This window comes from Musa acuminata, chromosome BXJ1-2 (assembly GCF_036884655.1).
Source record: "Musa acuminata AAA Group cultivar baxijiao chromosome BXJ1-2, Cavendish_Baxijiao_AAA, whole genome shotgun sequence".
Lineage (NCBI taxonomy): Eukaryota > Viridiplantae > Streptophyta > Magnoliopsida > Zingiberales > Musaceae > Musa > Musa acuminata.
Genome location: NC_088328.1, coordinates 24,195,363 through 24,217,984, shown reverse-complemented (window position 1 = coordinate 24,217,984; position 22,622 = coordinate 24,195,363). Strand labels below are relative to the sequence as shown.

At 41.2% G+C, this 22,622-nt stretch overlaps 3 protein-coding genes across 8 annotated transcripts; 1 reads left to right on the top strand and 2 right to left on the bottom strand.

Moving 5' to 3' along the window:
• Positions 1–882: 882 nt before the first annotated feature.
• LOC135601916 (lysM domain receptor-like kinase 3) lies at positions 883–10,074 on the bottom strand. Of its 2 annotated transcripts, none has more exons than XM_065094222.1 (11): positions 9,197–10,074; positions 8,324–8,407; positions 7,685–7,969; positions 5,790–5,935; positions 5,617–5,706; positions 5,410–5,515; positions 3,584–3,735; positions 3,403–3,500; positions 3,176–3,323; positions 2,198–2,305; positions 883–1,334 (listed from the first exon to the last, which is right to left on the bottom strand). In XM_065094222.1, exons 1-11 carry the CDS (start codon positions 9,789–9,791, stop codon positions 1,191–1,193), a joined length of 1,956 nt encoding a protein of 651 aa, XP_064950294.1. In that variant the 5' UTR covers positions 9,792–10,074; the 3' UTR covers positions 883–1,190. The 2 variants fall into 2 exon arrangements, with proteins under 2 accessions (XP_064950294.1, XP_064950293.1); XM_065094221.1 differs by having other exon boundaries at positions 883–1,355; positions 9,197–10,073.
• Positions 10,075–11,705: 1,631 nt separating this feature from the next.
• LOC135582579 (phosphatidylglycerophosphate phosphatase PTPMT2-like) lies at positions 11,706–15,294 on the bottom strand. 5 transcript variants are annotated; one of them, XM_065094219.1, is made up of 7 exons: positions 15,137–15,294; positions 14,766–14,979; positions 14,424–14,546; positions 13,724–13,817; positions 12,864–12,946; positions 12,622–12,711; positions 11,706–12,379 (listed from the first exon to the last, which is right to left on the bottom strand). In XM_065094219.1, exons 1-7 carry the CDS (start codon positions 15,277–15,279, stop codon positions 11,990–11,992), a joined length of 1,137 nt encoding a protein of 378 aa, XP_064950291.1. In that variant the 5' UTR covers positions 15,280–15,294; the 3' UTR covers positions 11,706–11,989. The 5 variants fall into 5 exon arrangements, with proteins under 5 accessions (XP_064950291.1, XP_009389374.2, XP_018674555.2 ...); XM_009391099.3 differs by having other exon boundaries at positions 15,046–15,276; XM_018819010.2 differs by having other exon boundaries at positions 14,766–14,961; positions 15,046–15,276.
• Positions 15,295–16,694: 1,400 nt separating this feature from the next.
• LOC135601845 (probable LRR receptor-like serine/threonine-protein kinase At1g51880) lies at positions 16,695–21,184 on the top strand. The gene is made up of 13 exons (XM_065094218.1): positions 16,695–16,940; positions 17,072–17,621; positions 17,701–18,185; positions 18,268–18,406; positions 18,480–18,551; positions 18,712–18,783; positions 18,864–18,944; positions 19,102–19,268; positions 19,364–19,626; positions 19,730–19,856; positions 20,194–20,262; positions 20,360–20,552; positions 20,627–21,184. Exons 1-13 carry the CDS (start codon positions 16,826–16,828, stop codon positions 21,063–21,065), a joined length of 2,772 nt encoding a protein of 923 aa, XP_064950290.1. The 5' UTR covers positions 16,695–16,825; the 3' UTR covers positions 21,066–21,184.
• The last annotated feature ends 1,438 nt before the right edge of the window (positions 21,185–22,622 follow it).

Genomic DNA, 22,622 nt, shown 5'->3' with positions numbered 1-22,622 from the left:
GCTTTGGACAAGAAGGTTGTGTCGAGCATGTTGCATGCTTTTTTCTTTGGGAGCAATGGCTTAGTTGGGGCTAATGGGCTAATGGGTCTGTTGGTTATGAAGGTCATGTCGAGTGTGTCATATGTTTTATTTGATTAGAGTTCTCATATGATATTATATCTGATTATGGAACATGAGATGAGATGTAAGGAGATGCTTTGGTCATGAAGGTTAGATGTATCATACTGTGACAAACATGGGAAAACACATTAGAGCATCAAAGTATACCCATTAACTTGAAGAAGGTCGGCCCTCTCAAAGATGTGATGGACTTGTGAGCAAAGTGATAAAAACAAACTAGAGAGTGACGGGCGCTGATGGAGGCCATGGATGAAGTTGCCGATCTGACACCGAACAAGGCTGAAGCCAGGGATGCGACATCGTCGGACAACAACACATGAACAAGGCTCAAGGCTGAAGCCAGGGATGCGACATTGTCGGACAACAACACATGGGCAGTGGTCGCTCGCTTGCTCGAGAGAAGATGGTGGTCGCTCACTCGACGCAAGCCTTGTTGCTCACGGGTGACATCGCTCGGAAGATGTTCGATGGTCTGCTCGACAGAAGATGCAGCGGAAAAGGGTGGCGAGCTGCCACGGCAACGTCCATTTCACAACAGCGATGGTGCGAAGCCTGGCATCAATGACAATCCAGCCATGGCAACGTCCATGTCTCAACATCAACAACAATCCAGCCATGACAACGTCCATGTCGGTGAAGGTGGGAAGCCTGGCATCAACGACAATCCAAAGAAAAGGGAGAGGAGAGGCAGATCTCACTTTGCCCAAATCCCCACTTGATGGACACATAGAGCCTAATCAGAGACAGATTGGAAACTGGACATGCATTAAACAACTCCCCGAATGGAAACTGGACGTGCATTAAAACAACTCCCCGAAAACGAAAGAATATCCAATTACAACTAAAATCTATCTCAAAGTAATACTTTTGCTGAAGCAGTACACGCTGTGATGCGCATTTAAATACATCTCCTATCACATACACACCTCAAACGAATATAGCTAACAAAATTTTTCAACCACTCGCAACAAAATGTAGAGAGTCACCATGTACACATCAGTCGATACTCGCGGGACGCGGGACAGCAGAAAACCCCAAGCATGGAGCTCCAACAAGGGTTGACCGATTGGTTATCTTCCCTGTACAAGGCCGCTAAAGACTTGGCTGTTCCCTGCCAATGTTGCCTCCCACTCGATAGACGATAGCAGAATCTGGGACAAAGAGATCACCACTTGCTTCATGTCGGGTCGTAGTATAGGATCATCGTCCACACACTGCTTCGCCAACATGGCCATCTTAGTACATGACAAGGAATAGTTAAAGTCAGAATTTACCTTCGCCTAAACAGTAAATATGATCATGGGGAAAAAACTCCTTGGTATAAGTGTGAAGGTCACTCACTGATCATTACAACATATAACGATCAACCAAACTCAAATTTCCAAGGGCCTTCCCAGTAAGGTCATGCTACTTAGTGTTTGTTACTGGGATAGCGATTCTATCATAGATGGGGTGAATCATAAAAGGGATGGACTTCATATTTAGTGTATCAACCTGGTGGTGAAATACTAAGATATGTCACATGCTAGCATGAAATCAAGTAACAAGGAACAAGAATGATAAATTTCCTAGCTAGCACGATATTTGGAAATGAAGCACAAAGTGTGCAATATCCAAACTAAGAGAAGGAGACTTTATCTGATAAAGAACACCAAAGGTTGATGTAACCACTAGTACAATGAGTGTTACATTTATATAACTTAGTTGTACAAAGCATGTTATATCCAAACTAATATGATGACACTTTTTTGTTTTTCCTTCACAGAACGACAGCAGAGCAACATATCTATGCAATGGGAGGATGCTTCTTCCACTTACCCACAAGAAAAAGCAAAGGAATTTTCAGAAAATATTTGCAAAGCAAAAGACATGAATTACCAAAAACTATTAACATTTGCGTAGCAAAGAATGATAGAAACTTTTCAACCGAGTCAGAGTGAACCATGTCACCTACATTTGTTTAATTGAATTATGTCATGCATCTTTTATGAATGTGTGTTGAGATATGCTCTCCAAAAATTAGGTAAGAAGAAAAGAAAACCGACATTAACCATCCAAATCAGCAGAAATTACTCACCTTGTAGACACAATCATGAGGATATAGATTCATCAAACTAGGATCAACATAGTCTCTCAGGCTCCCCATGATTACTGAATTCGTAGAGCTTCTTAGAGCGGCTAACATCTGGAAGTTTTCAGCACTCAAAAGGTGAGAAATGCATCAAGCTATATAACTGCTGGTACAATCATGTCTGTAAAAAGCACTACAAAACTAGGTAGGCTCAGTAAATGCAGGTAAAACTCTTTTTGGAAGCCCAATAATGTAACAGAAGCTGTAAGTTGGAAGTTAGGGCTATGCATTGATGTCAATTTTGAAGTAGGAGTTAGTTGAATTGGACAATATTCAATTAAAGGTAAAAAGTTTAGAACTAAATACAGATCGCACGATCAAACATCACAGTTAGGTTAAACTACATTTAGTTGATTTTCTAATAAGTGCCTTTGTCAATAGATCTGCTACTTGGAATTAAATAATATGTCCTCTAATCAAAATTTTCAATTGCACAGCTTAAAAGAATCACCAGTTGATTGGTTTCTTATTGTAGCTATGTTTACAAGACATTCAACCCAAGTTGGCAATTTCATGCAGAAAGTAAAATCCTGAACATTTCCTGAAAACACATTTAAGCTTGCATAACCCATATAAGATTCCATATAAAGCATTAATTTTCCTCTGCAATTCTTTTTCTCTTGTCTTGCTTTTATTCTTAGCATGAGCTTCTGGATTGCTATATAACATACATGCAGAATGTCTGAGTGATAATGCACCTATTCTCTAGGTTTGCAAAGTGAAAGCTAGATGTTCTCACAAGAAAAATAAGTTAATTATTTAAGATTTGGAGTTGAAATTATCTATTTCATTGTTTTAGATAATCAAGAAACTTGTGTCAGATAAAAAGATCAAGAAATCTCAATGTAAGGTAATTCTACAAGTTTCAATTTTGGAAGCACTATAATATCCATCGTCAACAGCAATTCAAGAAAATGTGCTCACAACTGATGCCAAAGATCGTCTCTCAGAATTAGACAAAACCATTCCTTCCGTCCTTGTTATTGCCTCTTTGCCTGATATTAACTCAAAAAGGACAACCCCAAATGCATAAACGTCACTTTTTGTTGTGGCCAGGCCATCATGTAAGTATCTACAGGAATCAACAGAAAGTGAATATTGGAAAGCTATTCTCAAGGTGACACTGAACCAATATCTCCAGATCTACTTACTCTGGAGCCAGATACCCAATAGTTCCAACAACCTTAGTGGTAGAAACATCTCCATCTCCTGTCTTTGCAACAAGTTTTGCAAGCCCAAAGTCTGATATCTATATATAGAAAGAGTTAGTCGTATGAGAATTTATTGATCATAACATTGCATCTTGAACACTACAGTTAAGTCTGGAAAAACCTTTGCTCGGAAAGAACTATTAAGCAAGATATTGCTTGTCTTTATGTCTCGATGAACATATTGGTCTTTGGTATGCTCATGAATGTATTCTAGTCCTCTAGCGGTATCAAGTGCAATTTGAACTCTAGATATCCAAGATAGTGATGCCTGTCCTGGAGATGAAATAAGAAGCATGTGATGCACTTTTACATGGGCAGTTGGCCAAGTGGCAAAGCAGAATTTATTACACCAGTGACAGAACAAATAAATTACATAAAGTATACATGGTATCAGAGATGGAGGATGTAAGCCAGACTCAAACATACATATAAGAAAATAGCAAATCTCGATTGCTCTTTGTCACTAACTTATGCAATCAAAATCAATTTTGGTGATTCACTGTAATAAACACAATTGAATGACAAAAAGTCATAATCACTCATTGCCAAGACACATGTGAGCTAATGATTATTTCACTCATCTGCTTTCAAGGCTCAGTTAGACCCATCTCCAAAAGGAAGCACTTATGGTCCAGAACTGCTGATGATGATGCATCATTGAGTGTGTTGCTTAGCACATATTAGCACTCGTTTAAGAGAAAAAGAACAGACAAAACACACTCTGGATTCACACATACCAACCTAACAGTAGCAACTATAAGCACAGGTTATCATAATGTTGACAATTCAAACATATGGAGTACACATCTTACATGAAGTCATCAGAAAAATGGAACACTTACTTCCAAAGCTTGTATTGAATAATAACTGAAGAGTGGATTGTCTATATGGTTTGCAAGATTATGACAGCTTGACATGCTATACTAGAGACTGATTCAAGATGGAAGAATGACAGTGCCTGATACCCTTGGGAGTTTGTACCATCGTGGTAAATCTCTTCTAAAACTGAAGCTTCTTACAACAGTATAATGTAAGCAATCATTTATTTTCCATAACATATTACAATGAGTCCCAAGTTTTGTCATATTAACAATGTAAGGGGACACATCCATATAATAATTTTTTTGGTCTGGGTATAATCAGATGAAGAAGAAGATCCAAAATACTGTTAATCCAGATTCTGGGCCTCTGCCTTCTTTTTCATTGCCTCAGAATAAAACTCTCATAAGTCTTTTCTGTAACATTATTCATTTATGTAGTATTGCAACATGACCAGACAACTGTTATAGTTAGTATTCACGAAGTTATAAAGTCTATAAAAAATATCTGTCATGAATGATTCATAAGATGAAGAATTATGGAATGAGTAGAAAGTTGGAGAATTTCAACTCTGATTCAGAGAGTTCAGACGGAAAACACGGGACAAAAGATAGATAAAATCAATTCAAATAAAAAGACAAAACAGAATGAGATTTGTGAGGAAAGCATTTGAAGAAATCACAGTATGAATAAGCACAGGATAACTGCCTTTAAGATGTTAAGATGCAACCTTGTCTTGTTTGGTTTTGTTCATGATTCAGATTATTTGTGCCTTCCACTATCCAAAATATCAATTTGCCACCAAGTGCAAAGTTGATTTGCATCTTCACTGAAAAGCATTCTGTCTTAGACCTAACAAATCTCCATAAGAAAAATTATAAACCAAATTCTCCTTTTGTTTATTGAAATTGTTTTATCATCAAAACTGCCACAGAGGATGCCAGTTACCAAACTAATTGCAGGAGATTCTTTTATAGAAGTTCTAACATGCTTGAACCAAATACAACATAACAAGAACAACATCTAAGCTTTCATGTCACGAAAGCATAAGTTTCATTTATGTACACTAATTCACAAAGCCATTTTAGCCTTCTCTGGACTAAAGGACTTCATAGAAAGAAATCATACCCTTATTTTGTGGATCATGCAGATGACTCTTGAGCGAACCCTTCTCAGCATACTCATAGGTGAGGAAAAGCTCATCATCACTTGCAGCATAGCCAATCAATTCTACCTTGACAAAATTGAAGTAAAATGAAAAAAAAAGGTTAAAAATATCTAAGCCACTGGTTTTTTTGTTGAAGCAGCAAATACTGTAAGCTTTAGCAGTTTTACCAAACTAGCATGATGAACCTTGCATAGTACTTTCATCTCCGCCATAAATTCTTTAGTTTTCATTGCAGTCATTCTTTTTATTGCAACCTCCTAAACATCATATTAATGTTAAAAAGATAGTCATCACTGAGAATTCAGAATTTTGCAATATAAAAGCCAATAACCCTACAAACCTGGTCTCGAAGGACCCCATAATATACAGAACCATATTTACCGTGGCCCAGTAGATTTGAATCAGAAAAGTTATCAGTTGAAGAAAGTATCTCTTCGTACTTGAAAACAATAGGCTTCTCCATGTCGAACAAATCAGCTGCAGTATCTGTCAAAAATTATGGAAACTGACTCTGATATTATGATAATTAGACTTGAGAGGAAAAGAGATTAAGGCGAAAGAATAATCTGTAGTCTAATGACTCTAATCAAATAACCAATGGTAGATTTAGGCCCCTTGCAAGGCAGGAAGCTCATAACAAACCACTTTTAAGCTGTCATGCAGATGTGAACCTAATCCTCGAACAGTCTCTCCTATATCTTGCTCATCTTGTTCATTTTATTGTTCTCCTTCCAAATTGGTAAAGTTGTAGTATTTTGCTAGTTACAGATCCAGGCTTTATCTTCTGCTTCGATCTAGCCAGAATCCTTTCCTAGCCATCCTATCACCTACGAGTTGTATTACTGCCCAACTTAGGAAAGTCCATGTATTTCATGAGATTTGCACCTCTGAAGTCCAGCTCTAAATCACAGAGGTGAGTTTCATGTTCATGCTAATAGTATCCACAAGCATGTATCTGATCTCACCATAATCATGTAATTTCTTTTAGTTTTGAAGCCAATATGTATTGCTTGGCGTACACTAGGATGAAAATGGTTATGCATAAATCACCGAATGCCAATTTTCATTATGATAGTAATATGTGCTTTGCTGAAATATTAACAAATATCTTATATATAGCAAGAATAAATCAATACTTGTATAACACTCTGATTAGTCCAGAATGACTGGACCAAGCTCTCATTGGTATATGAATTACAACGTCTCGACATCTTGTGAATATTCCTTATAGAAAGCATAACCCATGCAATCTGGGACAAAAATAATGACAATTATGATATCAGGCAACAATCACTCATTGTGTGTGGGTCATGTTGGAACCTACTGTGCATTTATTGAACTAAGTTCTAATCCACAGGCAGGCGCAAGCATTGGCTATGGTGATGGCAAGTAGTCGTAACTTCGAATTCCACATTATATCACTTGGGGGTCCAGCTTAACAAGGATGTCAGGGATTATATAGGGAGAGAGATTATGTTATCTCCAATCTGAATAGTCCCACACTGATTTTGGAGTAGGCTTCAATTACTATGTCTCACTGCTCATCTAAAAAATTTTGTGAGTACTACTTTTTGAGGACATAGGCCACATGTTTGCAGGGTTGATTTGTGACAGCTTGTAAAACCAAATACAAAAAATTCATATTTTTTGTATATTATGTGATTATAAATTTTTTTTATGGTCTTTTGAGAAAAAGATAGAACTGAAAAAGGAATATGCAAGCATAACATATTGGAAAGTAGCATTCCAAAGAAAATTTGCAAAAGGAAGCATATGATTTCCTCGGGCAGAACCATTACAAAAAGTGAAGCTATTTTAATGGGAGGTTGCAACTGCTTGATGCACGCCAATGGCAGTGGCTTTCATAGTAAGTATAGCCAATAACTCAAAAGGTTTGATATGAATTTGAGAATTTAGGGAGGCCTACAACCATTATAGAATTCTGCCCTTGCTTTCTTCTGTGCTTTGCACATATAATGTTATTCTATAGGAAAATTAAGAAAAACAAGATAAATAAAGTTGTAGCCTTTTAATTACAAATATTTTGTTCTTATATTTTCCTATAACAAGATACTACAGAGAAAAAGCATATCAAACCCATTCCACAACTATCAAATACCACGACAGGTTTAGAGAATCAACTCCTCGACCGATACAGATTCTTTTTCATGAGGAAAATATTTGATGAAGTAAATGTTGAAAGAAAGTTTATCCCAGATGTGCACTCAAACTGACCTTTAGGATCATTGATGTGGTGATTTCCTGCATCCCCTGTTGATGACTTCAGATTCCCATATTTGCAGCAGAGATACCTTCCTGAAGCATGACAAAAACTAGTGTTCCGAAGAATCTGAAACTTATGGGACACTGGTCCATTAGGATCTTTTGTTTGGCTCCTTGAATTAAAGGACTTCAAAGAAATGAAAGAAAGTAGTGCCACTGTTATCAGAGCAAGAGAAACACCCATACTCCCAAAAACCCACCCATAAGGGAATCTAGCAGAATGATGCATGGAGTTATCTGCAAAAACATTGCTTTTAGCTCAGGAATAACTATCAGAGATTTGAATATTATGCATTTCTGAATAAACAAAATAGCAGGAATAAGGACACAAAAATTACTAAAAATCTAGTTAAGATTTTACTTTTTGAGAATTTGTTAATGTTAATCATGATTCTGTTTAGTTTCCAAAGAAGCAAAAAATACACTGGATATAATTGACAATCAAGGGGAAAAAAGAAAAAGAAAGTGTTAAATAATTTGGAATTCTGGGAATCTTGTAGGATAATGTGTTTATGCATTTCTCATCTAAACAGCTACTGTGCATAAGTCGGAAAGAAGGTGAAACTGAATCTAAGATTTAGAATAGCATACCTGAAAATGTAATCGGAGTTGGTGAGGGAGCAGGAGTGGGAGAAGGGGAGATCCCAGTATCCATAGCAGAAGGTAGACCGGGAACTACAGTGGCAAAAGATGCAAAAACTTAAGGAGCATCTAATGATAAAAAAAGAACTTTGCAAATACAAGTTGAGCTACCTCTTGTATGCTGAAAATTTTTAAATAATTTGCACATGCAAAGAGGCATAGAGATCTTTATTATAAGCTGAAGATGACTAATCTTTGTGCATTAGCATACAGTTCACGTTCATGGGTGTCAGAATGCTCAAGTATTTTGGGATTCATAGAACCAGTATCCTAGGAGGATAAGGAACCTGAGAAATTTTTGTGAAAGAAGAAAACCCTAATTATCAATATTTGGTTCTTTTATAGATACTTTTGATGCTCCTAGGTTTCTCTTTATAATATCTAGAGAGGGTGCTCTCTAGGATTTTTAGAAAGGGTGAAAGATAGATATAAATTCTTCAGGGTTTATGTGTAGGGGTATACAATGGAATTGTGCAGATAACTCAAGCATATTGTAATTGATCTCACATGGTGGAGAATTTGATTTTCTCCGTAAATATAGGCATGAAATTGCCGAACCACGTTAAATCATGCATCGATTTGTTAATTTCTGAGTTCTCTTTTCTGCTTTTCGGTTCTTCTCTCCCTCCCAACATGAAGGAATCAGCAAGACAAAATGGAAAGATTCATCAGCTAGGACATATTGAAGCGGAATTGATGAGAAACTCGTCTCATTCAACTAGATACTAAGATCCACCGCACACGGACTCTTTAGAAATTAGAGGGTGATCATCCACGGTAAGAAGGCCAAAGAAAAAATGTTGAGATCAGAAGGCAGCTCACCGGAATTCAGTGGGATGTAATAAACCTCACCGACGACAACCTCATCTGGACCGGACATCCCATTCACTGTCTCGATACTGTCCATGCTCACCCCGAACCTACTCGACAGCGACTCGACCGAATCGCCTTCCTCCATCACGTAGCTCATCAGGTAATTCCACAGGCCGCTGGAGCACCCACAGAGGAGGTGCAGGAAGACGATGGCCCGGGCCCGGGCAGGCCGCCGTGTCATGTTGGGCAGGAAAGCGAGCCCCTGGTACGCGTCGACGACCACGGGGTACACGGAGCTCGCCGCCTCCGGCACCGTGAAGGTGGTGTTGGTGAGGTATTTGTTGTCGGAGAGGCAGGAGCAATTCTTGCGGACGAAGACATACCCGGGGCTGCCGTCCTCGTCAGCGGTGACGTCCTGGGGGAAGACGTCGAACATGCTCTGGATTTGGCGTAGGGCGGCAGCGCTCCGATCCGCCTTGAAGGCCAGGAAGGAGGTGCAGACGCGGGTGGTGTCGGAGCAATTGAGCGGCGCCGACGAGGATGCCGGAGAAACGGCATCGAACAATAGGATCGACATGGCGAGCGCAAGTTGGAGGATCTCCATTAATCCGAACAAAAAACGAACGCAGATTGGAAGAAGTAAAGAAAATTAACGATTCTGATCTTTATCAGAAGAGGGAACGGATCGAACTCATGAGAAAGATTTGGGGGGTTGGAGAAGAAGAAGATGAGGAACGGAGCTCAGATGCAATCGGAGTTGCCGGAAAAGGGCAAAGGACGGTTAGTTACATGGAGGAAAATAATGTGGATGGAGTACACGAGAAAGCTGAGAGGAGGCGTCGGGGGGCTTGCAGCGATTCCGGTTACCTCCATGTTTCCGTTGCATAGTAAAGAGAGAGTGTGTGCAAGCTTTGTAACACAGAGATAGATAAAGACAATAATGCCCCTTATCTTTTTACTCTATTGCTAATTTGACATTAATGGTGGTGTTTTATTGGCAATAATAATAATGATTATAGGAAATATTAAGATACATGATCTGTACTAAAACGAGAGAGGGAGAGAGGCAAGGGTAATGTGGTCAATCCAGTTGCAATTTAAATGCTTTGAGAACAGTAAGCAGCACGGTGAAGCAGATGATGGGGAATCCACTACTTGCTCCGAGGAAGCTGTTAACAAACAAAGTAGAGGACAGCAGAAGGCAGGAGAATCCGAAGGAGAAAAGTATTGGAGTCCACCGCATGAGCTCTCTGGTGGACGACAGACGAACACCGGCGTCTGACGCGTTGAACTCGACCTCTCTTCCTGCCGTGTTCGGGGCCTTGGATACTGAAGCGCGAATCCTAAAGCACCGTCAAACGAAGCACTGGAGAAGGGGAAGGGGTGACGGAGGAAGACAAAAGGAGACTGGGCCCATCTCCGGCTCCGAGTCACGTGATCTTTCCAGTGGAGAACAGGGGATGTGGGGATGGGGGGTGTGTAGTGTGTGTGCATGACTGCTGCCACGATGGAAGGCAGTAATCATGGAAGCTACAGTAACCAGTACGGCGTTGTTGCCATCGCCATCATGCCTCCCAATCTCTGCATTCAAAAGAGTAATTAATGCATTGCTGGGTGCTTTCTGCAAAAAGCCTATCGCTTTCAGTACATCCTCCAGCGTTGAAGCCTTTGGTGAAGTGTCTGGCAGCTTTAGATGGTCTGAGCAACGTGATTAGCGACAAAAGAGAGGATTATTGTAAGAGCAGGGGATGGTCTCTTGGGTACGAAGCATGTGATGGGTCCTCATTTGAGCTTCAAGAGTGTGGCAGTAGGTGGACGCTGTCCCTGGGCATTTATGATGTAATGGATTGCAGTTGGCTCGGGCACAGTCGTTGGGGGACTGCATGACTTCTTCTCCTTCCTGTGGAGCCCGGGGATGCCTTTTCTCTTGCACTGCAGTGGTTCTACTGTTGTGGTATTAATGTCCCATTTCGTGACAGCCTAAATAGTAACTTGTACGGTGGAAGACGTGTCTGGTAACGTGACCGAAGGAGAACTTTCTCTCTCTCGCTCGCTACACTTCCATTGCATCCATTGCAATAGGTTAGATTCTTTTATCTTTCTTTTGTCTGTGAATGACATTATTACTATACTGCAGCTGTACAGCACCTGAGGAGGATATGGGCTTTATGTAATCCAGGGAGCTCATCGGAGGAGAGACTTGGATATCCAAGAGGGAGGCCATGAAATCCTAATCGAGCTACTTGCACTTTGACTGGTAAAAGCTAAATAGGTCACAGAATGGAACTCTCTCAAGGAACCAAACTACATGGGTTGTAAGATTTTGATCTTGGGATTGGGTCCTCGTGCAATTCCGGTTTGCACATTTCCTATGTTATGCCATGAGCAATTGATACAGTTTCGCTGCTAATAAAGTGAACAGCCACACATATGCACGAGCACTGCTCGCAGTTGTATTTGACCGCACAGATGAGAAAACAAAATCATGTTTTGACTTAATTTTTGTTGCCACAAGGTGTAAGTTATAGGGTTCATAAATCCATTCATTATACTAGTCATCCCTCTTTGCGACAAACTTGACCCTACAAAACCACAACAAACAATAGAAAATTTTATATCAATCGACTTTAGCCAAAATCTAGGCAACCAAAAAATGTTTATCAAACTGGTTGCCTCTTACTCTCCTTGGAATGCAATCCGAATCCATTTCACTGACCACCAGATAGTTTCGTTCTGCTGAATCATGCTCTATGATTCATTCCACACAAACACTGAAACCCAAACAGGATTTGGGATGACAAACTAGCAAGCATGAACTGCAGGAAGCGCTCTGGCAATTGGCTGTTTACCACCAGAAAACTTCAGAAAGGGAAAGAGGCAAGAAAGCTTCCTCATCATCAATGGTGTTCGGATATTCTGATTTGATAAGACTCTCTTTTCATCACAAGCAACCCTAAAGGCTTCATAGCCTTGTAGGTCTGCATCAGTAATCAAAACTTCATCCTCTCCAAGAAGAGTTCTGGTTTGAGGAGCCTTACATGATGACATCCTCTGATCTTTATCATCCTCAGCACTATAACCTTCTAAATCATGTGCGGTTACAAGGACTTCATCTCCTGTGAGTGAATATGTTGGCTTCGGCCATTGGATTGCAGGAAATTCTAACTTTCGCTTGCTATACTCTTGAACAGCCTAGTAAATTCATGTGCACAAAAAGTGAGGCAAGAAATCAAAAGGGAAGAAGCTATCTGCAGTATGTTACCTTCTAAACAAACTACAAAGTTTCAAAAACAGAAAAGCCTAAACTCTGGAGTAAATTATCCATTTTAATCTTTTCAATAAACCATCCATGGACTTCATTTCAGGCACCATTTTAATCTTTTAATAGACCACATTCATTTATATTATCTATGAAGGTATAGTAACATTCATACCTGCCACTGTGATGGAGCCAATAGGACCCGGGGCCTTCTAGAACGCACATATTCAAGAGCAGCTACAGGTGTCATATTCTTGTATTCAATCTGCAAATTTAGGGTAATGACATATATCAGCAAATTTGTACCTGGCAGTAAAACCTTTGTTATTTTATACCAGTTGGGCTACATAAGTTCAACTGTCCTTTAGAGCATACATGGTTCACAAAAAAGAAAATTCCTCAAAGAATCATAACTACCAAATAGCACAGGACAATGGTGGTGCTACGTCCCCTTCCTGCTTTACAATGAACGTAGGTTGTCCTCCCATGGGATGCATTCCCTAAAAATACAGAAGGAAGATTATGCTAATTTTTAATAGAAAGAAAGAAGAGATGTGTAATCCAAAGTTGCAGCATGACAGTATTTAGGAACATTGAGCATTGTGATAGCCTCTAGCATGATTAAGTGGTAACAAAATTTGTGTTTTGAAGAAAGAAAACAGGTATGCTATCGTGATACATCCTGCAAGAAGTCATAAATATTCCATAAAATGCAGCCTATCTGACTTACAGAACTTTCAGAAAACAATCAGAATGATAAGCAGGCATATAAGTTTACAGGTTCTTAACTAGAAATTAGTAATTTTTTTCTACCAACTTGGCACCAAGAAATATTTAGATGGTAACAATCTAGGAAGGTAATTTTGACCATGCAGGACAATTAAAGTTGTCCTGTCATATTTCATAAGGTTATTTTATTGTAAATTCTTGGGTTCACAATTTTGATTCTGTAGCATAAATTCTGCATTCCATAAGTTGAATAACCACACTGGCAAGAGCTAAAAGCCATCAGTTGGAAACTCCTCTGGCAAGAGCAAACCCTCTTTTAGTTGTTAGGAAAAGGCCCTTAATATTTAACGATCCTTTTGTTTTAGCTACTTCCATATGTAAGTCAAATTCAACATATTTAAGGGGGGGAACATCTTTTTTTTCCTTTCTATTATGTGGTAGATCAATTTTAAGGTTTCAGATACATGACAACTGGTAGGTGCAATTTTTCAATGAACAAAAATTGTATTTACCATCATTACGGAGATAAGGAACAGAAAAATCCTTACTGTGGATGAAGTCAACAGCTAGGCATATGTCCACAAGTGAAGGAGCAAAAAGGTAATCTGTTGTAGGAACCACTAGGTGATCAATCCCATGAACCTGAATGAAAGGAATGAAGAATCACGAGAAGTCTTTACTTTGACAATGCCCCAAAGAACTTTTCTCAGAAACTTACTGAATTACACAAAAAAAGTTTATGCACAATGAGATATAGTGAAATTGTGCCAAGATTTGATTAATCTCATTGAATTTCCTAAATAAGTCTAGCAAGTTTCTTATTATGTGCTTGTAGATGAAAATTTTGTTGCAAAACATGCCTATCTTGGAAACTTTTGGTATGACGATCAATTGCGAATCATGGACAAAATATTTAACTTTGACAATTAGGATCTAGGTCTCATAGTTATTCTAATATAGTTTATGAAAGCAGAGTTTTATACTTTTGGCAACAACATATATTATCCAAATTCCTACCCCGGTGATATTTGTAAAAATGACCTTTGATTATTGTGGCTTGACCTGAATGGTGTCAAAACTTACTAGATAACTAGTAAGTTATATACACGCCATATGAGAAAACACAAACAGAAAATATTGAATCAGAAAATGAACCTCAAAAGGAACTGTGTTAGGTAAACTTGTTATCAATGGATTATACAAGCACAAATTTTGCCCCGTATAAGGATGATAAAAGGCAAGGTTTACCTTGTATAAGCTCGATGGGACCAAAGTCTCATATGGTTCGTTCAGAGTAATGACTCCTCGAACTCCAAGCTGCTGCAAGCGAGGGACATCTTTCCGAAATGGCACAGCACCCAACAGTATAAACTGAAAACTCGAAAGAGCAAAGTCATAAAGAGTGTAAAATGATCACCATATCAAGAGCCTTCAACTAAGTGAAGTTCAATAATCAAAGCAGTGTTTAGAACCCAAAAATCATAAGGCATCCCAGCATAAACCAGAAAATCGAATTCATAATTCCCAATTGCGTGCAAATACCATACATCAAAGCAATATGCCATATAATTTGAGGGAAACAGAAGCTACCTGATCGACTTCATCCCACCATCGGAACTCAGCCTGAATCTTGTTGCGAAGGACATTGTAAATCAGGGTCGGATAGAAAAGAACACGAGCTCCCGCTCCCACCAACGCTCTCTTCGCCCTAACCGTCACGAGCTTCCCGCCGTCAGAATCCTCGGATCCCCCTTCATTCGGCTCCTCAATTCTCATGATCGATCGGCTACCCAAATTGGAATCCCTGCTCGGTTATCAGAAAACAATCGTCTCCAGAGGACTCAGGAACTCCTACTCGTTCGAAACTCACGACAATCGGAGGAAAACCTTATTCGATGATGCTATGGCGAGAGGATCGCTGCATTAGAACAGAAGTATCGACCGATTCAAGCAAAAAGCACCTCGATCGGAAGCTTGGACGGAGAGGATTTCGATCTCGGTCATGGATTCCGCCAATCTTGCGAGAGTCTTCGATAAAGGGTACGACGAGAAAAAGCCATATGACAATGGGAGGCCGTAAATAACGCTGTACCCTCCCATCCATAACTAAGCCCTATTCGTTGGAACATTTGAGTTAACGCACTTCCTCGCAACAATAACGACAATAATTGTGACGAGCGAGGCGGATCGACGGTGTAGATTACGCGGAACACGATTCGTAAGAAACACGTACGAGACATCTGAATGGACCTTCCAAACCAGGACTTCGATCAAGAACCGTCCGTTTCGGATCGACGAACATCGGGCCGTTGATCCGGGATACTGCTGGTGACGCGGTCAAGATCGGCTCGTGGGCCAACGGCAGCGATGCCACGTCGTGGGAAGCGGAGTTTCCACGTTTCCTTTGCCTGTCTGTGATGTCAGACGGCCCACGCGTCTCACCCTGAAACGTCGGACCGTGCCACTTCGCATGATCCCTTTGGCGCGCCTGTACGGGCTTCGCTCACGAAGACGACTATAACAGCTGTGTAGTTGAGAATTAAGCATGGAGTCAAATCCATTTTCTCTTCAGAAATAAAGGTTAATGACTTCTATACAAATTGTCAACCATTTTAGAGGTATTAAGAGCGAGAAATTAGTGTCGATGCTATTTTATTTTTGGCTACCAATCATATATTGCCATCCGAAAGGAAGAATTTTTTTTGTTTGCTTTGTCCCTTTTAATGGATGGATAACATACTATTCATCTCTTTTCTGCTCGAATTTGTAGTTTCTGCTCCTGTCTTTTCCTTACAGCCACTGTTTTTAGTAGCGGTACAAAGAAATTGACTTCTGATGCCACTAAGCCCACGCAATGTTGAGGATTTCTTCGATCATACGTCGCCATCGCTACCTAACCAATGAGCTGTTCCATCCGCCTTATCGCTAGAGATGCGTCACCATAAGCTTCTTCTGCCGGATTCCATGGTGACCTCAAGCTCACGACTCTATTATTGAACTCACTCCGGTGGAAATTCCACACCCGGCGTCACGAGTCTCCATCGGTGCACTGCTTGCAATTTCTAGTTGACTCGAAGCATATGGACATCCCTCTTTCAGACACTTCTCTGTAACCCTTCGCCCTCGTTTTGTACTGAATTCAAAGATTTCGGCGTCGGCGACGACGACGACGACGATGACGAAGGAAGCGTTGTTGTTGTCTCAGATCCATATAATTTCGTTTCGTTTCAAGTCAGTCAACGGCTGCGTTTGCATAAGCCAAAGTCAAACTCATCCATGTGCTGCAATTGTAGCCCGCGAACCTTACTCGCTCCCTCTCTCTCTCTCTCTCTAGCCGTTGACTGCATTCCCGTGAGAACCATGCAGACGCCACAGCCGTGCTCTGCATTCTGGCTACCGACAGGCTGCGTTGCAAAAGTGGATCCTATTTCATTGCATCGCGTGTTAGGTGCGGGTTCATAAGAGAAGGTGTCCGCTGGATCGAGAAGGAGATGATAGGTGGAGTCAACGTGACGCGGCCTTCGCGTGACGACGAAATAGTTTCGTTCTCACGAGTCCGCTCTGCAAATAATTTATACTCGATGGGGGAGAAGACATCCCTCCATCATCTTTGTGGAGCGGCCATAAGAGCTGCTATTTGAAGGGAAGAAATGGCAATGGCGTGCCTCTTCAGCTCGGCGAAGATGGCAGCTGTTTGGTGCATGGTCATTCTGGGCTTCGCCATGGCCGCCGTCCGAGTTCATTGCCAGTCGACGGACACACTTGGTAAGAAAGCCGTGCAGGTTTCTGTATTATCATAAAAAAGGACGTCAAGAATGATCTTTCTCTTAATTTCTAGTGGTATTTTTTGGGTGAAATGTCAGAAAAAAACCAATATAATGTCCAAAAATCTGCAGGTTTTATAAGCATCGACTGTGGAATTGCTGCCGGTTCTACCTACGTCGATCCAACCACCAATATACCGTACGTCTCTGATACCCCATACATAGACGCTGGCGTAAACCAAAATATCTCAGCAGCATATGTTACAAACTTGATGGGGAGGAGATACCTCAACGTCAGAAGCTTTCCTAACGGGACTCGCAATTGCTACACCATCAACTCCATCACTCCCAGCTCGAAGTATCTGATAAGGGCATCGTTCTTTTATGGAAATTACGACGGTTTGGGCAGCCAATCCCGTCTCTTCGACCTCTACCTTGGAGTCAATCTTTGGAAGACGATCAACATCACAGATCCGGGCAGTGGATACCGAACCGACGTGATCACCGTAGCCGCATCCGGTTCCTTCTCGGTATGCCTGGTGAACACGGGCCATGGAACTCCATTCATTTCGGGGCTGGACGTGAGGCCACTGAAGGAGATCCTTTACCCCGCCGTCAACGCCTCTCGCTCTCTGGTTCTCACCCGGCGGCTCAACATGGGACCGACTGATACGTTCATCAGGTAAGCAGATCATGTTTCGGTGCCCGAGGATTGATGGATACATTGCTATTCTTGTCGTCATCATCCTGGTTATCATCAGGTATCCTGACGACTCTCACGATCGCATCTGGGATCCCTTCAACAACAGCCCCTTCTGGGCGGAGACATCCACCAACTCCACCGTGGAGAACTTCGTCGACGACAAATTCGAAGCCCCTTCCGCCGTCATGCAGACGGCGGTGTTCCCCGTGAACTCCACCAAGCTGATGATTTCATGGGAACCGGAGCCCGGGGACGTCAACGAGTACTACGCGGTCATGTACTTCTCCGAGTTCCTGACCCTCACCGGCAACATGTCCCGCCAATTCTACGTCTACCTCAACGGGCAGCTCTGGTACGCCAAGCCTTTCACCCCGGACTACCTCTTCTCCGACGCCATCTTCGGCACCAATCCCGCAGAGGGGTATCAGCAGTACAACGTCACCATTCAGGGTCTGGACAACTCCACCCTCCCGCCTATCCTCAACGCCATGGAGGTTTACTCCAGGATGAGCGATGTGAACGTGCCATCGGACGCCGGAGACGGTATGACGTCCACGTCCTGAGTAGTATTTGCGCAACGACTATGCTGTTGATTGATTTCATTTGAACTTGTTTGCGATGCCAGTTGATGCCATGATAGCAGTAAAGGCATGGTATAAGATCAACAGAAACTGGATGGGCGATCCTTGTTCCCCGAAGGCTCTTGCTTGGGATGGGCTAAACTGTAGCTCCAGCCTCTCCAATCCACCAAGAATCACTGCATTGTGAGTCTACCCCAGAAGGAACTGCGACATAATTAGATGACAGATCACATGACTTTGTTTAAATATGCTTCAGGAATCTATCATCCAGTGGGTTGACCGGGGAAATAGCCACCTTCTTTGCCAGCCTCACGGCGATCCAGATCCTGTAAGTGCTACTGAATTCAGTGTAATGAGAATGGAACATCACATTCAAGTCTCTGTTTTATAAATAGATTGCTGATGCATTTATGATATGATTCTGCTACCTTTTGCTGTCAATTTGGTCCTCAATCATATGATAGTTTGGGATGGATGGCATTTTTCAGGGACTTGTCTCACAACAACCTAACAGGAACAATACCTGCTATTCTAGCACAATTGCCTTCCCTCAAGATCCTGTAAGTGTTCTCAGTAACCTTGCAGTTTATTCATAAATGAATGGAGAATTGGTGAACTATCATCATGCGTTGGCTTGCAGAGACTTGACGAACAACAACTTGAATGGATCCGTTCCTTCTCCTCTTCTTACAAAAGCACAGAATGGAGAACTTACATTAAGGTTGGTTCTCTGTTTAAAAGATCCGGTTGCTTGTAGATTGTCGCAGGAAGTAAAACCTATGATTGATTTATTCTCCAAATTCCCAACTTTTTCTTTCTCTGAGAATCCTCTGTTTGAGATTGTTTCACTAACAGAGTGTTGATCTATACAATGATAGAATCGAAAGCAATCCGTCTCTTTGCGGCAATGGAACTACATGTGAAATAACACCAACAACAAAGAAGAAGAAGTTGTCGGCGCCAATCATTGTGATAATTTGTCTTGCTCCTCTGCTGCTACTGCTGGTGGTGGTATCCATAATCTGGAAGCTGAGAAAGCCACCAAGTAAGCTTTCTCGAGTTCAATCTCTTGCAATCTTGCCAACAAACACTTTCTAATATGTGATTTGCGTTTGACGGTATCGTGCTTTAACTTGAAAGGCTCAGGTAAAGGGAACTCTGTGGAGCCGCAGAATGAAGAGACTCTCAAACGAGTGAAGGAGCATCAAGATGGTCTATTGCAGCTAGAGAATCGCCAATTCACGTACATGGAATTGAAGAGTATAACCAATAACTTTGAGAGAGTCATAGGCAAAGGAGGATTTGGGACGGTCTACCATGGGTGTTTGGAAGATGGCACTCAAGTTGCCGTCAAGATTCGATCGCAGTCATCGTCCCAAGGGACTAAAGAGTTTCTTGCTGAGGTAATAGAAATTAGGCATTACCTTTGTTCAGTACGTTCAGACGGCAGTGAATGTTGTGTTTGTTGATTTGAAGGCTGATGTTGTCCTTTGTGTATGTCCTCAGGCTCAGCACTTGACAAGGGTTCATCATCGGAATTTAGTTTCCATGGTTGGCTACTGCAAGGATGAACCCTATCTGGCACTCGTCTACGAGTTCATGGCTCAAGGAACTCTACAAGACCACTTGCGAGGTTCGCAACTCCCCCTGCTTCGTACCATCGTCTAATCTTGTCCTCGCACTGAACTCTTCCATGATGCTCTGCCTGTAACTTGTGATCAGTGATCGATTGCCTGAAGTCTTTTGACTGACATTAGAATCTCCAATATCGCAGTGCTATAATTTTTCCACGCTGGTTCTCGATCTTGTCTTAAATTTAGGCTCCTCACTCCATCTTTGTTGTAATACTGCATGAATCTGCTGCGGCACATTCCCAATTCAACTCGGAGAACCCTGTAGTGCATGAATCTGCACCGGTGTTTTCCTGTTTGGACTACTGATGTGTTTGTTGCATGATGTGTGTGCTACAGGCAGAGCAGGCGGTGGCAGAGCTTTAAGCTGGCGACAACGTCTCCAGATTGCAGTGCAAGCCGCACAAGGTCAGGCGGCAAGATGTGCTTCTCAGTGCCGTCGGCCTCTTCTTTGTTCGTCTTTCTCACTATCTATGTCCATTGGTTTTCATTGGAGTTCATCCAGGACTGGAGTATTTGCACAAGGGATGCAAGCCACCGCTGGTTCACAGAGACGTGAAGACGGGGAACATCCTTCTGAGCGAAAGCCTGGAGGCCAAGATTGCGGACTTCGGGCTGTCGAAGGCTTTCCAGAGTGAGATCAACAACACCCACGTATCCACTGTGGTGATGGGAACCCCAGGCTACCTTGATCCAGAGTACGCCGCTCTTGTCACTTCATGATACAGAGGAAGGATAGAACTGAACGCGTACTGTGATGTCACTTGGTCAGGTACTACGCCACCAACCAGCTCAGCGAGAAGAGCGACGTGTATAGCTTCGGGGTGGTGCTTCTGGAGCTGCTCACGGGACAGGCTCCGGTGATAACAGCTGCGGGGAATGCACACATAGCTCACTGGGTGCGCCAAAGGCTGGCCAGAGGAAACATCGAGGACGTGGTGGACGGCAGGCTGAAAGGGGAGTCGGACGTGAACTCGATGTGGAAGTGTGCCGATATGGCACTGAGGTGCGCATCGCCGGTTGCCCACCAGCGGCCGGACATGGCGGAGGTGGTGACGCAGCTGAAGGAGAGCTTGCAGCTGGAGAACCCTTACGTTGATAGCAGGACCGAGAGCCTATACGCAGAAGCGAGTGACGTGAGCCAGAACAGTGCACTGGAAATAGAACGTGTTGCAGCCATGTCCGTGGCCGTCAGACCGTCTGCAAGATAATTGACATCAAATGCATTCATCTGCAAGACAATTGATGTTGGTTTGTACTTTTCCTGGTTGAATTATAGACTCACTTGGATTTGTATGTGCTTAAATATAAACATCCCACTATTTGTATCTCTTTGGCTGTTCCATTCTTCATCCAGAATAAAAGAATTTAAGAATCATTTTATTAAAGAAGGCGAAGATTTTTATGAAAGAATTGGTTAAAGTCAATTTCAAGAAAAGAAGTTAAATAATTTTAATAAAAAAATCTTTAAGTAATGGAAAAATCTTTTCTAACACAAGAGTTTGATTCCTCTCTTTAGTTTGCTGGAATCAAATTTTATTTTGGTTCTACGTCAATTAGTATTAAAGTCTCGCTTTTGACGATAGCATAATAGATTTATGATCAGAAAATTAAGAAATATATTATGCACTCATTACTCGTAGATCTTATATATTAAAAAATTAATTTATTAAATATAATCCTATAACCTATCAAGATGAGGTTTACTAATAATAATAACATTATTGGTGATGGTAATGATAATTTCGATGGTGATGACCTTTGTGATAGAGGCAATGATAATAACCCCAACAATAATGATCAAGGAGTACTCGTCTCATGGGCGGTGTTAGAAGTACAAAAAGTGAGAATAACATGGGAACTCCGATAGATTCATGACATACTCATTAACTTGGGTTAGTGAGTTTACGACTGATAGACTGTGTACCATGTCATGATCGTAAGAAAGTTTACGATAATGATAGGATCAATCATGCTAGAGTTGATGCTAATGGCTAACCTAATAATCAACATAGGCTTGTAATTCAATGTAGGTAACCAATCTATGAAAATAAGTCACACGAAGAAGAAGAAGAAGGAATTATGAACTATCACATAATCAAAGAAGAGGTATAGGTGCAGCTCAACCTTTGCACTTCAATCGACGTGATATGATCCATCCATGACAACCAACAATATATGATGATAACTCCAAGGATGATAGTGAAAAGATACGGAAGACATCAAGTACCACCCAAACAAAATAGTCTTAAAGTACCACCCAAACAAAATAGTCTTAAAGTACCACCCAAACAAAATAAGGTTATTTGAGGATTACCGCTTCAAAGTAGACCTCCATAGCTTTAATAGCCACCTTAACATTGAAGCTTTTCTTGATTGAAGTTATAAAGTAGACAACTTCTTCTTCGAGACAATAAATGTCCCTAATCATTAAATGTGTTGCATACAAGTTGAAAGGAGATGCAGTAGCTTGGTGGGATATATTATAGAATAACAAAAGAAGATAAGGAAATGGACCAATACATGGCGAAAGATAAGCAATTTCCCAAAGGAAGATTCCTACACCCGAACAATTATTATTTCAATAATATCAAAATTATATCCAAGGCATTCGATCTGTAACTGAGTATACTTATGAGTTCTTATGCCTTTCAGCCAAATATAACTTATCAGAGTCAGAAGATTAACAACCAACAATGTATGTCAATGGACTAAAATTTACAATCAAAGATAGAATGTTTTTAACTATGATACGAACAGTAGATGAA

Coding starts and splice junctions, on each gene's coding strand:
- LOC135582579 (XM_065094219.1), bottom strand. CDS start 15,279: ATGGATGGGAGGGTACAGCGTTATTTACGGCCTCCCATTGTCATATGG. Junction 14,980..15,136: donor CGTCCAAGCTTCCGATCGAG/GTGCTTTTTGCT, acceptor ATAACCGAGCAG/GGATTCCAATTTGGGTAGCC. Junction 14,547..14,765: donor GGTGGGATGAAGTCGATCAG/GTAGCTTCTGTT, acceptor TCGAGTTTTCAG/TTTATACTGTTGGGTGCTGT.
- LOC135601916 (XM_065094221.1), bottom strand. CDS start 9,791: ATGGAGATCCTCCAACTTGCGCTCGCCATGTCGATCCTATTGTTCGAT. Junction 5,707..5,789: donor ATGGGGTCCTTCGAGACCAG/GTTTGTAGGGTT, acceptor TATGATGTTTAG/GAGGTTGCAATAAAAAGAAT. Junction 3,501..3,583: donor ATAGTTCTTTCCGAGCAAAG/GTTTTTCCAGAC, acceptor TTCTATATATAG/ATATCAGACTTTGGGCTTGC.
- LOC135601845 (XM_065094218.1), top strand. CDS start 16,826: ATGGCAATGGCGTGCCTCTTCAGCTCGGCGAAGATGGCAGCTGTTTGG. Junction 16,941..17,071: donor CCAGTCGACGGACACACTTG/GTAAGAAAGCCG, acceptor AAAAATCTGCAG/GTTTTATAAGCATCGACTGT. Junction 20,263..20,359: donor TGCAGTGCAAGCCGCACAAG/GTCAGGCGGCAA, acceptor GAGTTCATCCAG/GACTGGAGTATTTGCACAAG.